This window comes from Aulonocara sp. 'chitande type north' Nkhata Bay, linkage group LG3, assembly GCF_057382095.1.
Source record: "Aulonocara sp. 'chitande type north' Nkhata Bay isolate Kocher_YH1m ecotype deep benthic linkage group LG3, A_spYH_male_GT1.1, whole genome shotgun sequence".
In the NCBI taxonomy this organism is placed as follows: Eukaryota; Metazoa; Chordata; class Actinopteri; order Cichliformes; family Cichlidae; genus Aulonocara; species Aulonocara sp. 'chitande type north' Nkhata Bay.
Genome location: NC_141346.1, coordinates 42,323,558 through 42,341,200, shown reverse-complemented (window position 1 = coordinate 42,341,200; position 17,643 = coordinate 42,323,558). Strand labels below are relative to the sequence as shown.

General features: G+C 43.1%; 3 protein-coding genes across 3 annotated transcripts; 2 read left to right on the top strand and 1 right to left on the bottom strand.

Annotated features, from left to right (window-relative positions):
- Nucleotides 1-561: 561 nt before the first annotated feature.
- sst5 (somatostatin 5) lies at nt 562-1,278 on the bottom strand. The gene is made up of 2 exons (XM_086281591.1): nt 1,032-1,278; nt 562-926 (listed from the first exon to the last, which is right to left on the bottom strand). The coding sequence occupies exons 1-2, from the start codon at nt 1,152-1,154 to the stop codon at nt 756-758; spliced, it is 294 nt and encodes a 97-aa protein (XP_086137717.1). The 5' UTR covers nt 1,155-1,278; the 3' UTR covers nt 562-755.
- Nucleotides 1,279-5,966: 4,688 nt separating this feature from the next.
- On the top strand, nt 5,967-9,990 carry LOC147335739 (uncharacterized). Its single transcript, XM_086281529.1, has 19 exons — nt 5,967-6,180; nt 6,263-6,315; nt 6,387-6,476; nt 6,549-6,676; nt 6,774-6,914; nt 7,008-7,070; nt 7,167-7,328; nt 7,408-7,504; nt 7,607-7,821; nt 7,929-8,079; nt 8,145-8,353; nt 8,438-8,555; nt 8,625-8,830; nt 8,922-9,039; nt 9,116-9,288; nt 9,357-9,439; nt 9,509-9,627; nt 9,701-9,820; nt 9,890-9,990. Exons 1-19 carry the CDS (start codon nt 6,158-6,160, stop codon nt 9,931-9,933), a joined length of 2,313 nt encoding a protein of 770 aa, XP_086137655.1. The 5' UTR covers nt 5,967-6,157; the 3' UTR covers nt 9,934-9,990.
- A 2,354-nt stretch (nt 9,991-12,344) lies between these two features.
- Nucleotides 12,345-17,373, top strand: LOC147335738 (uncharacterized). Its single transcript, XM_086281514.1, has 17 exons — nt 12,345-12,515; nt 12,604-12,659; nt 12,737-12,823; nt 12,972-13,099; nt 13,186-13,323; nt 14,007-14,075; nt 14,147-14,317; nt 14,389-14,485; nt 14,565-14,773; nt 15,313-15,672; nt 15,830-15,950; nt 16,022-16,227; nt 16,319-16,436; nt 16,511-16,683; nt 16,759-16,850; nt 16,936-17,054; nt 17,130-17,373. The coding sequence occupies exons 1-17, from the start codon at nt 12,499-12,501 to the stop codon at nt 17,270-17,272; spliced, it is 2,304 nt and encodes a 767-aa protein (XP_086137640.1). The 5' UTR covers nt 12,345-12,498; the 3' UTR covers nt 17,273-17,373.
- The last annotated feature ends 270 nt before the right edge of the window (nt 17,374-17,643 follow it).

Here is a 17,643-nt window from a genome sequence, read left to right as displayed (position 1 = left end):
GTTCTCGAGTTATCACAATTACGAACTTGGCTGAGGTCTAAAAAGTGGGCACAGGCACCAAAATTTGTATGTTTGTTCCAAGCAAAAAGCCGTATTTTTAGCCGTATAAAACTAGGGCTGCACATTAAACCTGCAGTTCAGTGAATTTCATGTATGTAAATCACCAGTTATCCTGACAAGTCTCTGCACAGGTTTCAGACCCAGAATCTTTTTCTTCCTGCGGGGAGACTAATGCGTAACGGTGCTGCCCAGGTATTCGTTACATTCGCCAGGTTAATCAGTGTTATCTGTGATTTATATAATGCTTTTTACATTGCAAGCTGAGCCAGTCACTGTCACTCATGTTCTTAAATGGCTTTATCAAAAAAGTAACTTGTATCTATCTGTGAATGATTTCCCTCTAATGCTATCTGCTGCACTGTGTTCAAAAGTAAAAAAAAACAAAAACACATTACCAAAAGATGATATCAACTTGCATTGTGGGAAATGTAGGATCCAGGAAAGCTGGGGTTTGATGCAGACAGAATCGGGATATCTCATCGGTACCAGCTTCACAAAAAAGCAAGAATTCAGGATTTAAAATCAGAAAATTTATTTCAGAAGTGTGTACCTGCCGGTCTTGAAACATATAATTTTATTAGTCTTTAAAACTTAAAGTATCTGCACATTTGTTATCTTACGGTAAATAATCCGGTTACCACAAAGAAAGCAAACATGCGTCGGCTGATCCGTAAAAACAAAAGATACTCCTGCTGTTAACAGGAGGTGAAAGTCTTCCAGAAGAAGTTGCGGCAGCCTGCTTTGCGCTCTCGTTGGGACAGAGAGAGGTGTCGCCTCGTCACCTCCTCCCTGCCTCGCCGCGTCTCGTCTCCTCTCGCCGCCATCAGTTCAGCCATGAACTTCAGCAAGAGCCAGTGAGTCAGATCCTAAAGGAGGACAGAAATGGAGGGGACGGGGTTCCTCAAGTTCAAACACCTGTTCCAGTACAAAACTGTTTATATATTTTAGCTCCTGATGCAGCATTTACTCACCTTGTCATTTGTGAGGTCTGCTCTCAGTGTTTCTGTCAGCATGTCGCTGTATGGAGCCGTGCTCACCCGCACCAGCAGCACAGACAAACCCAGAGCCACGAGAAGCACCTGAGAGCGAAACATCTCCGCCTCGAACCGCAGACAGAACAACTCAGCTCTTACGTTCCCGGACTCTGCTTTCAACGCTGGAGATGTGCGGTGCTGCAAAAATCCCCAAACTATAAGAAACCCTAACCAATCGGGATGTAGGAGGTGCGGGAGCTGAAGGGTATCATGATGAGCTGAGCTGATAAATAGGCACCTTCATCTTCAAATCCTCCTCATCCTCAAGCCAACAAAAGGATGTGATTGGTGGAGAGGATTGGCTGTGAGGCAGTGAGGAGGTGTGTGTGTGTGTGTGTGTGACAGAGGCTGTGAACAGACGTGTCACCGGACAGGATAAGGTCATCACTGGGCACGATGGCGTGGACGAACCAGCTCCCAAACGCATCCGACAAAAAGTGACAGAGGTGGTTTTCAGGCCGATCGGCACTCATGCTGCATTAACTTTAAATGAGATCCATTAAATCCAAAAAACTGTGATTTTTGAGGTAACTTCTGCCACTCGTAATTAGCCACAGCAGCTTTGCAGGGGTCTGGAGCGCAACATGAGCTCCGGACACCGTTCAGTGCTGCTAATAACACAGTGTGACTCAAATGTTAATGAGGCTGCCTGGACACAGCTAACCCTTCCAACACTCCCCCACCCTTCACGCCATCGTCACTTTGAGTCAATGGGGAAATAAAGGAGAGAGGAGTTAACATCTAAATGTCAACTCGCCAACAAAACGCTTGATGTAAGTGTAGTGGTGGTGGTGGTAGAGCAGGTTCCATCGGCAAGATGCTGAGCCTGACTCATCCGCTGGAGTGTCTGGTGACACGCTTACAGTAGAAAGTGCTTTGAGTTCTCAACTGAGTAGAAAGTTGCTATTTAAGTAACATTAAAGACTAACTCAAAGAGAAATTTCAGGGTTGCCCCTAAAAGAAATACACTCCTCCTCTGTTTTGTGTGTCTTCAAATGCTTTCTCTGTGATTGAGTTTCCATCCCGCTTACTCGTTTTTTCACCTCCTCTTCTCAGTAGCAGCAGGGATCCGCCCGGGCCGGGAGGATTTCTTCCCTCAAACGACAGTTTCACATCTAGATATTTGTTTAAACAAATGCTGCCCATCATTTTTGAGGTTGTGGTCCTTGTTGGTGAAATCTGCATTCACGAGTCCGCTGTCAGAAGACTGAATTAAGATGGTGTCAGTGAAAGGACCCCACAAGGGAAACTAGTGCTGCAAAAACACAGTGAAATGTTCAACACTGGAAAGTCCCCATGATGCTCCACAATGAAGGAGGAAAGGCACGGCGGAGGGAGCGTCATGATTTAGGCTGCTTTGCTTTGCTTGCTCGAAGGACGGATGGAGTGCAACCACCGAGGATGTAAATGCTGTCGAGTAACGTTTATGTGAAGCTCGTGTCGCAAACTGGTGATTGATTTATAATAGGTTACATCATTTCATTAATAAACTAAGTTTGTGTTTGGTTAACTATTTCTTTGTTCTTGGCAATAAATCTTATACTGTTGGAAAGTTTATTCCACCTTAAATGGTGCTACATTTGTAATGAAAATCCACTTGTGGGTTGAGCAGCACCACCTCCTCCTGCTGGCCACCTGCTCGGTCACACACTGCTGTGGGATGGTGTCCCGTTCTTCACCCAATATTTGTCACTAGTCAGCCATTGCAGCTTTGTTGGTCATTCTGGCACGAACATCGATTAAATACACTAAGAGAATAAATACAAGAAATCATATAAACAAAACACAACACTGGGAATTCATAGAATTAAATAAAAAAATAAAATATCCAAAAACCACTAAACACTGGGCCAGCTGACCCAGAGCCATGACAATCTCAGGCTTAACATCCTCAACTCTTTGAAAGAGTAGTCAGTGGTTGCATTGTGGGTAATGTAGGCAAATTTTGAAAAGGAAGAGAAGTGTGAAAAATACAAAAGGCAATATTTCTGGTACTGCTGGATTGATTCTGACGTGCTTGGAGGTATAAATACTGCATTTACTCAGTTTTCTACTCTTTCAGCAGGACAGGAAGTCAGAAAAACATCAAGACCTTGGTGAAGATATGTTTTTAAGAAACGTTTAACAAAAATACTTAAATACTGATTCACAGCGAACCGACTATCAAGTCAGCTTTATTGATTGTGACTGACATGTTCCCTTGATACACTGTTTCTGCCATTTAAAAAAGTCATCACATTTCTAAAAGAACTTCTCAGCAACCAGCTGGAATAAAGGAGTGCTCGAACACCGGGCCAACTAATGAAGAAAAAACCATTTTCACATCTCATTTTGTAAAAAGAGAGTGACCTTTTCTGTGACTGTCCTCTCCACGGGACTCTGTCTGATTACTCAGTCTTTAATCATGACGGGACTTGACTTAAAGTAACATTTTCTGGACGTTGTTGAGTCAGAGCGGGCATCCAGCTGTGCCGCCTGGGATTAAATAGAGAGGTCTGAGATAATGAATAAGGACCCAAATGTCACATCTGGACCTGTTCTCATCAGGTGACCCTGAATCCTCCCTTAGTTGCGCCACGATAATTTTAGGCTGCTGCGGCCTTCCCATGATGCAGTGTTTCTTTGTCACTCACCAAGTGTTTATACACCATTATGCATTTAATCATGATATATTATTAAACTCTGGCTCTCTTCCACAGTGTGTCTTTTGTCTCGTCTCCTTCCCCTCACCAACAACTGGTCACAGCAGGTGGCTGCTCCTCCCTGAGCCTGGTTCTGCTGTATTATTGGAGGGTCTTTACCTTACAATATAAAGCATCTCGAGGTGACTGTTGCTGTGATTTGGCGATTTATAAATAAAATTGAGTCACCCTGAGTCAACGCCTCGGTATTTACTAACGTGGCTCACAAAAAAACTAGACATGTATGACACTAGAGCCAAATATCCATCGTCACCTGGAGTCATATTTACTGAGAGTCTTACCACAGCAGGTGTTTTAACCTAGATGACTGTCAGATTCGTGACACAACATCACCTATAATAATAATAATAATAACAATACAGGTGCAGACAGAATCCCCACCCATGCTGTAAAATTCTGATATTTTTAACTCACTGATGCCAGTTTTTAAAGTGACATAAAATGATCTAATACTGATGCACATTTACTATTTAGTTGCTTCCCGAGCTTGAGTTGGCAGTTTTCATCCTCTTTCTTGCTACTCTGCATGCAGATACATTTTTACAGGCACTCACAGAGCCTCCAGAAAACCTTCATCTATTAGGCTTTATGACGTTTATGATCAATTTCGTTATTATGTAGCGAAATCTGTTTATCCAAGCGCTTCCTGTGTGCCATGTTTTCATTTCTTCATCAAAGCTGGCAGTCAGTGACACACCCCGCTTTCAGCACTAGGTGTCGCTGTAGCATCGTGTTTTCATCCAGTTTCTGACTTCAGCGAGTTTTCACGTCAAACGTGGTTCGGAGTTTACATTAAGGCCTAAAATTTGTCTTTTTGGCTCTTTTTTTTTCTCTTTTTTAAAATTGACTTTGAAGTGAATCATCACGGGTGCTTTTATATACCGCAGACGTCCACGCCAATGTGGGCGCCTCACAGCTTCTTACTGCACAGGTGAGTCTCCATTCATGTTCACCTCATACAAGGAAGATTTTGAGTACATCTCCAGCATATGCCACCAACAGAAATACTGTGATTCTGCAGAATTTGATGACTGAATGATTTTGTGGAGTGGTCTGGGGGTGGGATATCTGCTCTCTGAATGAGGATACCAGAGATGATTGGGAGGACGGCTACACGACCTGCATTTATCCTGGTGGTGGAGGAGTACAAGCATCAGGGCATCCACATCGATCACAGGCTGAACTGGTAGATCTGTATAGACCAGGCTGTGTCCATACAGAGCTGAGAAAGCTTATTTATTGAGTTTTCTGTCTGTTAGCTGTGGTGGGTGCTGTGTACTTTGCTGTGGTCTGAGGAGGGATGCAGCATCAGAGCTGATGACACCAACGAACTAATCAGAAAGGCTGGCTCTGTGATTGGCTGCAAACTGAAGACTTTTGAAGTTATTGTGGAGAGGAAGTGACTGATCAAACCACTTACTGGTCAGGCAGCAGAGCATCTTCTCTAACAGACTGATTCAGCTCAACTGCTAAAAGGACAGATACACAAAATCCTTTATACCACTGTGTATAAATACAATGTATGTGTCTGACAGAGACATATCTACTACATTCTACTACTTTTAGTTTTTCTTTGCAAACCATGAAAAATCAAAATATTAAAGACTCAATGAATAAACTTTGTTGATGGAAGCTTACATTTTATTGAAGAAGGGCGGTGTCAGTTTATTCATAAAGCATTAAAATACAAGCTGTTGTTCATCTTCTGTTTGAAACAACCCATTTAACTCCTCCCCCCTTAAGCCAGCATTCTTTGGATTGGCTCCAACTCACAAACAGGAAGTTTGTGGGTGGAGCTTCAGTACTCACAGCCAGACCTATGTGGTTAAGATGACCATCCAAGGATATCAGTTCTCACGCTATCAATATGTTCTTAGAGTCTGTTCTTAAAGTAAAATGGGAAGTGTGGCATGAACGTGTTTAATTCTTCTTTTTGAGCATTAATGACACATGAATGTTTCTCCCACTAAAAATCAGCCATGAATCAAAAATTTGACCTACTAACTCAAACATTTGAGAAAATAAGATGACAACCTGAAACGTTGATTTATGGATGATATAAAAAAAAAAAAGCTCCCATACCATGAAGCTTCGTATCACTATGGTCACAAGTGAAGGACTCTTGGTGTTGTTATTGGCAACACCTGTGCTGCCATGACTGCTGATTGAAAGACGGCTTGATTTCTAACAGGCTACACATGGGGGTGTAGCGGTTGCCCGGCTGGTGTGGTAATAAAAGCTGGTTTGGGTTTCAGCACTGCATGGTGCCAGTGTGACCAGGATATGCAACGCGACAGTTGAGCTTGTGTTGGTTAGCTAGCATCCAGGCTAGTTTTAGACACTACCAACAGATCAGTGGCTATGGCCTTTTGTTTTTGCCTTGGGTAAGGTGTTTTCCACACCAGTTTATGAGTTGCTCCTCAAGCAGCTTTCTTCCATGAGACTTAAATCCGTTTTATCTTACAGAGTGCTCTTTCTCCTGTCGCTGCGGACAGCTTCAACGCGTGATATTCCCAGCGGTGAGCTTTAAATGTTTGCTTCTCGTAAGAGCAGCTGTGAAAAGCAATCTCTAAAACCTTTAATCATGCAGGAGTTCTTCAAATGGAGTGTCGTGAGCGTTACTTCATGATAGCTGTTGGTCTCTCCTTTGCTGGGGATAAACCTCGCTTTGAGGCTGTCGGTGAGTCTCTGACTGGCTGTAACTTCATCCTGGTGCATGTTAAATCTCACTAACCTCTGGCTTGTTTCCCAGACAGCACAGGCGTACACTCCATCACCGAGGAGTACGCGGCAGAGTGTGGATACACCATCAGTCTTCTCCCAGTTCTCGGCCACGTGGAGCTCAGAGCCTCTTACTTCAGCTGCCATACTAATGATGCAGTATGCCCCAACGCAATTTATCCAGACTTAATTACTGCATGTTAAGTGTTGTCTGTTCTCTGTGATGGCAACCTGGTGTTCCCATGCGCTTACACAGGATGATGAAGTGTTCACGTTCAACTTCAACCTGATTGTAACACGTGGAGGCAAGCAGGCCACATATGCGCTGAACAAGACCTGCACTCTGTCACTCCCGTGGTCTCCTCGAGAGGTTACCTGTGAGGTCAACTACATGGAAGTAAGCTTGGATTCAACCTGTAGCATTTTTTTTTTTTTTTTTTTTAATCCAGGGAACTCCTTGAGCTCTCTTATAATCCTGGATTTCCTGCAGGTGTCGGTGAGGAGTGAAGCAACGTGTCCGTATGTGGAAAACGGCGATTCTGCTTTCAAACCCGTATGTTTCACCTTAAGTGCAACTGCCAAACCTAATGTTTATGCACAGCTAAAATTACAAATTTGGGTGGGCTTCTCTTGAAATATTTCCTCTTAGGCCCTTTACTCAGATTGGAAGGTGATGTTTCAAAGAGCAGAGGATCAGTTTCTGCCCATGAACCTCTCTGAAGCTCGGAAGCTGGGTTACGTGTTTGCTCTCACAGATGAGAGGCTTGTGTTTCGGACACCGTATGAGCAACCCCATTCTTTCAGCACTGAGGTAAAGGGATGAGAAACTGTAAAGGTTGATTATCTTATTCCCGGCTTATGTAAAACTTCCAATTTTGTGTTTTTTCCAGGTGAATGGCGTTCCAGTAGAGGTGGTCCATGCAGTCCTGTTCTCGAGGCAAAGCTGGGTTGTCCTTGTGGTCGATCTGTTGGCTGCTTGCTCGATGCGTCAGTATTAATCCTGGTGTTTTGGGGGGGGTGCTTTTGGGTTTTTTGTTTGTTTTTTTTAACCCAAATACTTATAAGGAAACGATAATGGCGTGTCCACAGATAATGGGTCATATGATGGTGGCTATATGATTTGGGAGACTTCTGAGCTGCTCCACAGTCTGGTGTCTCCCTTAAATGAGACTGAGGTCAGCATTGGAGCCAATGGGAAACTTGTGGAGAAGAAAGTTGCAGAGGAGAGGGGCTACACCGTGGAGAAGGTTAACACCACCCTGCAAGTCAGTATTCCTTACAAAGCTGAAGGAGGATACAGGAAGGTAAGAAGGCACTAGAGCTGTAGACTTGGACTCGGCAGGTCTTCTAATCACAGCAGAGCTTTCAGGTTAAGACGAAATATTAGTGACATAGTCTGACTCTCTTGCAGAGCTTTGTGTCTCGAGACCTCTACGAATACTACGTTTTTCATCTCTACTTGGAGCAGATCTCAGTCGACGAGGCTGAGATTGCAGCCAGGCTTCGTTTTCACAGGATTATAGTCACTCCCCTGCTGCGATGCCACATTTTCACTGAAAATCGTAAGTGTATCTAATGCACTGCATCACATCGCTGTGGTCATATTCTGATGGGCTTTTTGTTTCAGAAACTCTTGTAAGAGAGCGCTCATTCACCATCTATCTCGGCGGTGTCCCTGAAGACGTGGTGTTAGTTTCTATTCAGCTGAATGGACGAGACTTTACATTGCCACTTACAAATACGAGCACCTACAAGGTCACGGAAGTTCTCCACCCCAACGGCACCCATGGATACACACTGACGGTGCTTTTTGATGATCCTATTGTCAAACTGCAGGTAATCTTTGGGATTAAAACACCCCCCCCCCCCCCCCCCCCCCCCCCGGTATTTCATACTGGTTCTTAAAATGTTTCCTGTTAGTTCTCCAGAAAAGCCGTGGCAATGCAGCACATCCTGAATGTCAACTACACACTGGCTGTTCAGCCTGGAAATGAGCCTTACTATCATGAAACGACAGTCACAGCTCTAACTCGTGTCTGTAAGTCTTGAACCTGTTCAGTCTTTGGCTCAAGCATGAAATGGTATTAAATAATCCTGTATCCAACAGCGCCTCCTGTCTTTGATGCCAACTGTTCGGAGTCCAGCATACACTTTAAGCTGGACCATCGCCCTTTTGATTACTTTTGGGAGCTTGCCATCGGCTCGGACGTGCTAACCTCAGACCTGGCAGACCAGCGTGGCTACATCTTCAGTAATGACAGCCAGAGTCTGCGGCTTGATGTGCCGCTATTCACGAATGGGTTTAAATACCAGGTAGACGAGGGAAATGCTGTTGGCATGATCAGTTTGTTCTTAATAGGCTTGAATTGTGTTTAAATGTAGAAGTGCTGCATGTGTTTGGCAGGACGTCACTTTGAAGGGATTCTCAGGAACTTTTGAGATCCTTGTGAGAGTTCGTGAAACATCAGAAGTCCAGACGTCCACAGTTAAAACCTGCCTGTTCAGTCCCAAAGAATTCATCAGTAAGTGCATCCAGTCTTAACTATTGCAGACAGTCTCGGAGTTACCCATCATGTTAAAATTCAATTGTCTGTGCAGTGTGTTCGACCAATGGGAAGGTGAACGTGGTGGCTAACTTGTCTCTGCCAATCCCAAGTGGAGGGAGCCCAGCTGAAACCAGCCTCAGGGACAAATCCTGTCGGCCTAAAGATGCAGATGACACCAGGGCTCTCTTTTCTTTTGCTGTTAATGACTGTGGAGCTATAATCATGGTAATGAGCAAATGTTATCTTTTATGTGTCATTTGTACCATATATTAAAATGCTTTTATTTTACTTAGCTGGGCAGGGACTCTGTGACCTATAGAAATGAGATAATCTTCAGCTCTGTGAGAAATCCAGAAAATCTGAGCAGTAAAAACAGGTATGTATCCTCACCCTCAACTACTTGGGTTTTCACCATTCGACTACTAAAATGTAACTTGTATTCCAGAGTGTTGCTGCAGTGCACATATACTGTGGCTGGATTGCATGCCCTCTTCTCGGCATACAAGTTTGAGTCTGACACAGTTGGCGTTGGTCGTATTGTGCATTCTAACCGCATCATTGAAGGTGGGTGGTTTAACAATTAAACAGCCTATCGGTGTCACTGAAAATGTTAAGTTAAATTATGTTCGTACTCTAGGTCCCGCAGTGGATCCCACTAGTGCATCCACCAGGAGATCAGTGACCGTACGACCTCGTTACCAGCCTTCTGCAAAGTACATCAAAGTGTCGAGCTTCTTAAAGAATCTCTCAAACAAAGGTCTGCACAACGTTTAAACCACAGAATTTGCCAGCATTGGAAGTGTCTAAATTGTATTTCTCTCCACAGGACTAAAGGAATCTTCACAAGTAAATGTATTTACTGTCATTTAAAGAACTAAGACTTACACTATTGTTGTTTTGTAATAAAGACTTAAATGAAGCATGTGATCCATTCTTGTCAGTTTGTCACTTAAGCTATGTTCACACTGCAGGCGAAAGCGCATCAAATCTGACTTTGACCCTATGCGACCCATATCCGATCATGGTATGACAGTTTGAACAACACAAATCCAGTCTTTTCAAATCCGACCAGGTCACTTTCATATGTGGTACCGAATCCAGTACATATTTGGTGTTTTAGAAAGTGACAGCTGTTTGACTGGTCATATTGCATTAAAGCTGTCTTTTACGTGACAGATGCCAAATATCAATGTCGGAGAAGACTAACCTCTGCACAGAGGTAGGATCCACTGCTGCAAACAAGGCCATTGCTAAAGCACGGGCTCACCCCTCCCATTCAGTGTCCTTCCTCCTCTAATTTGTCAAAATTCGACAGACTGTGCAGAAATTAGACTGCTGCAACAACACCTAGCTCTGTAGCTGCCATTTGTACTTCGGTAAACGGCGTGTTGTGTCTTGCACATGCAGGCCGCTTTGAGGGCCATGAACGTTCACACTAGCGCACGTTTGCTGAAACTGGGACTCGGTGTCAGAATTACTGTAACATGGGCCTCAGGATCTTAAGAAGTCTTTGTATGACTAGGTGAAACTCATAGGGAAATGGCCTGGCTTCTATAAAGCTACTCAAGGTTCTTTGCTACTAACATCTGATCTTAAAGCATTTAATTCTGGGAACTTTAAAGCAGTGTTCAAATGGCTCATTGCAAAGCTGGAACAAGCTGTGTAAACACTAAATACTTGATTTGCTGACCTCACAACATTGGCTTTAACTTGTTCCATATCAATGACATCAGTTTACTGTAATCATGACAAAATATAAATTGGACTTTTGCTTAAACAATCAAAACTTGGTGTTGTCATCTTTAGGTCAACAATGCTTCTCATCTATAGATATTCCATGAACTACAGTAGCTTTATGAAGAGCACTGAAGCCAGCTGGGATATCAACCAAAACCAGTACTGGAAATGCAAACTCTGGTTTTAATGATCCACTCAGCTGACAAGTTGAGGTAGTGTTATTTATGACCAGTTTTATTAAAGGGCATTGAAGCCAGATGAGACAAACTGCAGGCATGTCTTTAAGACAGACTTGGATGAAATAATTTCCTGCTTCCAAATTCAGGTAAGAGGTTTCTGTACCACCCTGTTGAATACAGAATTGAATTTAAAATCTAAAGGTCAGGCCCATCTTAAAGACCTCATCGTATCGTTTCACCCCAATAAAGCACGTTGCTCTGACTGCTGGTTTACATATGGTTCCTGCTATTTAAAAGTAGAATGGGAGGCAGAGCCTTCAGCTGTCAGGCCCCTCTTGTGAGGATTCTGGAGACAGACACCCTTTCTGCTTTTAAGATTAGGTTCCAAGGTGTATAGTTAGGGTTGGATTGGGTGGCTCAGGATTCCCCCTTAGTTATGTTGCAATAGGCATTGGCTCTCGAGGGCTTCCCATGATGCACTAAATGTTTATTCTTCACTTGCCTTTTTTTTTTTTCCAATCCAAATTTTGCATGTATACCATCCGTTTTATTTTTGTTGCACATATTTAGTAGACTAGACTTTTTATCGAGGGGTGGAACCTAACAACCATACGATCTACTTCTGAAACACTTCATTGCATATTTATTACATTACAGCAGGGGTCCCCAATCCCAGTCCGTGAGGGCCGGTGTCCCTGCAGGTTTTAGATCTCACCCTGGGCCAACACACCTAAATCACATGATTAGTTCATTACCAGTCCTCTGGAGAACCTCAAGACATGTTGAGAAGGTAATTTGTCCATTTAAATCAGCTGTGATGGATCAAGGACACATCTAAAACCTGCAGGGACACCGGCCCTCGTGTACTGGGATTGGGGACCCCTGCATTACAGTGTGAAAAAATGTGGTGCAGTTCCTCCCTTGTCCACCAGAGGGTGCTGCAAGAACCTTACTCCAATCCTGTGATTGAACTTCAACTTGTGATCCACTGAGGATTTCAACAAGATTTGAAAATGAAATCCAAAAAAAGAAATATAAGATCCAGACATATGCACAAATGACTGCAGATTTATGCTTCAGTGCACTTTAAAGTATTTATCAATGGGAATATCACAGTTTGAAATTGCACACACATACAGAAGGGCCAAACATTAAGCTCAAGAACCTTTGCAACTTTATCAGTAGCACCTAAAGTGCACTGGAAACCCTGCGTCAGGCTAGGGAAGAAGCCTGAAGCTTATCAGTACTTATATTCTGGTAGTGTCACTGGCCAATCAGAGGCTCTCAGAGTTACACTCACAGGTGCAGCCTTTGAATAATCAACTCATCTTTAAATCACTTGCAGCTGATGCTAAAAGTGAACTTTTAATTTCAGGGGTCAAACGCAACTGAGCTCACACAGACTACTGCTGCTGTGGTTTGGATATCCCAAACACGTGATTCACTTGAGCTTGTGTTGGTTAGAAGTGTAGTTTGCTAGCTCTCAGGCTGGCTTTAGACCCTGCCAACATCAGAGGGTATGGCATTTAAGTTTAGGTAAGCTGCCTTAGTGGGAAATCATCAAGTTTATTTATGAAGTTAATTTCCAGTTAGGTTTTCTGTCACATGTCCCTTTGTGTTGCAGTGTGGCCTTTCTCCTCTCCGTGTGCTCAGCTGCAATTTGTGATCTCATCACGGATGGTAACATGCATGTGATTAGGGAGTGTGATTTTAAAAATGCTGGTAATCTGTACTTAAAACTTGCTTTGTTCATGCAGGAGTTCATATGGAGTGTCGTGAGCGTTATTTTATGATAGCTGTTGATCTCTCCTTCACTGGAAAGGAACTTCGCTTTGAGGCTGTGGGTAAGTTCCCCTTAAAAGCTTCCCTTCTCCATTGGAGCATTTTTTTTTTTTTTTTTTTTTTTTTTTTTTTTTTTTTAAAAGCTTCTTTCGTCTGATAATTCTGGCCACTACGGAGCTGCATGACTGAGGTTATCATCTTTTTGTAAAGATCGAACAGGAGTGTATGCCATCACTGAACAGTATGCTGCAAAGTGTGGCTATACCGTGAGTGCTCTCCCTCTCCTGGGCCACGTGGAGCTCAGAGCTTCTTATTTCAGCTGCCACACTGACAACAAAGTATGTGCAAGCAGTCAAATAAGCAGAAATGTGCTGCTGTGTAAAGAGAGAAGGCTTTGATAAATTTTCTCTTCTGTGTATTTCAGGATGATATGTTCTCCTTTAATTTTAACTTGATCGCTACACATAAGGGAAAGAAGGCCAGCTATGCACTGAACAAGACCTGCACTTTATCTCTCCAATGGTCTCACAGAGAGGTTACCTGTGAGATGAACTACATGGAGGTAAATTTGGATTTTTTATTTTTTATTTTTAAATGTAGTCAGTAATTTTGAGGCTTTTTTTAAAAATAGAGGACAAAATGAATACTGAACTGATAAATATACATGAATCTATATTTGTATATCCCTAAAAAAATATGTGTTCTTATAATTAATCAATTAAAAATACACAGCAGCAGGTTTGCATTTTTTCCCCCCTCTGAGAATGAGTTGCAGTCACTAAAGACATGCACATGAAGGACAATGCCACCCACACCGTAATAAAATGTCACCATCTTCCTCACCTTCTGAACTGAAGTCAGAACTTTTAAAATAAGGTGCTTCACTGACTCACTGACTTGTATCAGGCTAGTTTAGTTTTGCAGTCTGTGTGAGTAAAGGTGGCTGCTTCTCACTTGGCATTGATAGCTGAGGTATGCAGTGGACTGATGGCATTCCACAGAAAGTGGCAAACTGGATGTGTGGATCTGCATCCCAGCTGGCAGTGGCCTTTATGGATTACATGTAATGTTTTTGATCTCTTGGCTGACTAAAACATGTCTGTTCTATAGCAGCCACCGTAGCTAGGATTATACACTTGAATAGGAAGAGGGTAAGAAAACAGAATGTGGTTGACTGCAGTCTGCACTCACTCATAATCTAGTGGTGAAAATCTTACACCCTGTAATTTGGTGAATTCTGTGCAGGTGTCTGTGAGGAGTGATGTTACCTGTCCGATTGTCCCAATCAGACACAACAAGAATGCAGTCAGAGCTGTAAGTCTTACACTCGTGTAAATCTCTCACTCAGGAAGCAAACGGTCTTAAGACTTGTACATTTCCTCCAGGTACGCAGCACCACTTCTTCAGACTGGCAGGTGACTTTTCAAAGACCGGAGGAGCAGATGCCGTCCATGAATGTGTCACAAGCACGGAAGCGGGGCTATACGTTTGACTCGAGGGATGGAAGACTTCTGTTTCGAACGCCCTATGGACAACCCGACTCACTGAGCACTGAGGTAAACCACAGATTCAGAATCTGCATTTGAACCATTGACGCAAAGCAAGGCTTACATGCGTTTCTCTGCAGGTGGAGGATGTTCCAGTGGAGGCAGTGTATGCAACTGTGTTCTCCAGACAAAACTGGGTTGTCCTTATGGTCGACCTCTTGGCTGCTTGCTCCATGTGTCAGTATCTGCCTTTATGTCATTTTAGTGACTTTCTGCTTAGGATCAGGTGGACTTGCAATGTTGTTCCTCTTAACAGATGAAGGTTACTTTGATGACGGGGGCTATATGATGTGGAAGACTCCAGAGGCGCTGTACCCGAGTGTCGGTGGCACACAGATCAGGATTGGACTGAACGGGGATGCCATGGAGCAGCTAATTGCAGAGAAGAGGGGTTACATTGTTGAGAAGCACAAAGGCACAGTCCATATCGGCATCCCTTATAATGCTGAAGGAGGACACAGGAAGGTCAGAGGATGGATATTTAATCTGAGGATCATACAAATTTTGCAGTGCATGTTAAGTGTGGCTTTTGGATTGCTCTGAGGCTGCTTGTTAAAATGTTCAATTGATGCACAGGGATGGCTCGTTTAAGCATTTAATAACTTGAATAATTCTCCAAACTAGGGAAAAACTGGAGAGCTCGGCACAACCCCATTTGTTGTAACTGTGTGCATTCTGTAATCTTGCCTTTTGAAAGACGGGAAGTAGGCCAGCGATGACTCCCGCTTTAGAAAGCAGATTGCAAACAGGCGATATTCCTGAATAATGTTCAGTTTATTAATCACAGATGAGCTGATGAGCGGATTCATTGCAACATTTCGGAGTGACTGCAATCCAAGCCAGAACAGAGATTGTTATCCTATTTTTACTCGAGATGTTGGTCTTTGTGGCCATGTGACTAATTTATCTTGTATTACATCCTCTGTGAAACATATTTCAGTCAGACTAGCAGTTTATCTAATGGTAAAGATTGAAGTCATGCAAACTGCATGTTTGTCTTTCAGAGCTTTGTTATTGGGAGCCTCTATGAGTTTTATGCCTTCGACCTCTCCGTGGAGCAGATCTCAGTAGATCGTGACTATGTCGATACCATGCTCCAGTTTCGCAGGACTCTGGTCACTCCCCTGTTGCCCTGCACGGTTTTCACTCGTAATCAAACAGTCCTTGAAGAACAGATGTTCACCATCTATCTCGGCGATGTTCCTGAAGATGTCATGTTAGTTTCTATCCAGTTGAATGAACGAGACTTTACGTTGCCATTTACAAATACGAGCACCTACAAAGTCACTGAAGTTCTTCACCCCAACGGCACCCATGGCTACACACTGAAGGTGCTGTTCCACGACCCTGTTGTCAAACAGAAGGTAACCCTGCCACCACCACGCCCTTGTGAAAACGATGACTCTTTGATTTTGTTTTGATATAAACACTTGTTGCCTATGTTTGAAATAAATATTATTAATATTCACAACATGATGGCTTAAATCCTGCTCATCTTAGTGAATTTGTTTTCTTTCATAGTTCTTTATAGAAGATGCAGTTCTTCAGTTTATGCTGGATATTAACTACACGCTGGCTGTGCTACCTGGAAACGACTCTTATTACCGCTTGGCATCCATTGTGGCACTGTTCACAGATGTCTGTAAGTTATTTGATTATTTACTCGATATTGGCAAAAGCTTTAAGAATGGTTAACAAGCTTGTATCCGACAGCACCTCCAGCCTTTGACGCGGTCTGCTCTGAGTCCGGGATACGCTTCAAGCTGAACCGTCAGCCTTTTGACTACTTGTGGGAGTTAACCATCGGGTTAGACGTGCTAACCTCAGACCTGGCAGACCGGCGTGGCTACATCTTCAGTAATGACAGCCAGAGTCTGCAGCTTGATGTGCCACTTGCCACTCATGGGTATAAATACCAGGTAGATGAGGGAAATGCTGTTGGCATGATCAGTTTGTTCTTAATAGGCTTGAATTGTGTTTAAATGTAGAAGTGCTGCATGTGTTTGGCAGGATGTCACTTTGAAGGGATTCTCAGGAACTTTTGAGATCCTTGTGAGAGTTCGTGAAACATCAGAAGTCCAGACGTCCACAGTTAAGACCTGCCTGTTCAATCCCAAAGAATTCATCAGTAAGTGCATCCAAGCTTTATTATCGCAGATGGTCTCAGTTACCCATCATGCTAAAATGCATCTGTTTATGCAGTGTGTTCGACTGATGGGATGATGACTGTGGTGGCAAACCTGCCTCCGGTAGTCTCAGGTGGAGGGAGAACATTAAGAATGAGCCTCATGGACAACTCCTGTGGGCCTAAAGATATGAATGGCACCAGGGCCCTCTTTTCTTTTCCAGTCAACAGCTGTGGATTCATATTTGAGGTAAAAGCTGAGTTTACTGATTTGTGGCATCCTCTCCCTGTGCTGCTTTGCCCTCACTTTGTACTTTTTCTTCAGCTTGGAAAGGATTACGTGACTTATCAAAATGAGATCTTCTACAACAAGAATGACCAGAATATGGACTTGGTTTCTAGTGATGCCACTGAGAGGTATGAATCTCAAAACTTTCCTGTTCATTTTTCTTTCCCCCACCTGCATCGATCCATGACATTGAAGGCTGTCCTTGTCTCCCAGGGTGATCGTGCAGTGTACATATCCTCTATCTAGTCTCCATCAACTCTTTACAATGTACAGATTTGTGTCTGACACAGTTGGAGTTGGTAAAATCATCCGCACAGTGCAGCCCACAGCAGGTACAGTAACTTATTCACCTGCTGGAAATTATGCTTTCTTTTTCAAAATCTAATTTATTTTTTATCTGTTTCTAGGATTGCAACGTCCCACCAGAAAGCCCACTGCTGCACTTCAAAGCACCCCAAGACACACACAACCTGTTGTGTTTGTACCTGGTGTTCGTCCATCTGCTCGATACTTTCGAGTTTCTAGGGTTCACAATCTTGCAGGTGGCTAACTGATAAATATCACTTTTTGGTGATCCCCTTTCAGGAGCTTAAAGTCACAAAGTTGTATTTTAAATAGGACAAAACTGCATTAAAGCTGACTTTGAAATTATTTGTCTCGTAGAGCTTTACTACTGTGTACTTGGCATCATTTTTGACTGTTTCTGACACAGGATGTAAGAGTGTCGAGATTTCATTGTAAGGAACTCATGGTCATAAAGGGGTAGAAATGACTAATTATGGCTCTCCAACGTTTAAATTTTTTTTTTTTCTTACCCTAAATATTCAGGAAAACTTGAATCTTGGTCTAAATATATTAAAGAGTGAGAAGCTTGGGAAAGAGTAGAATGCACAGGTAGTGAACTTACAGACTAGTACACTT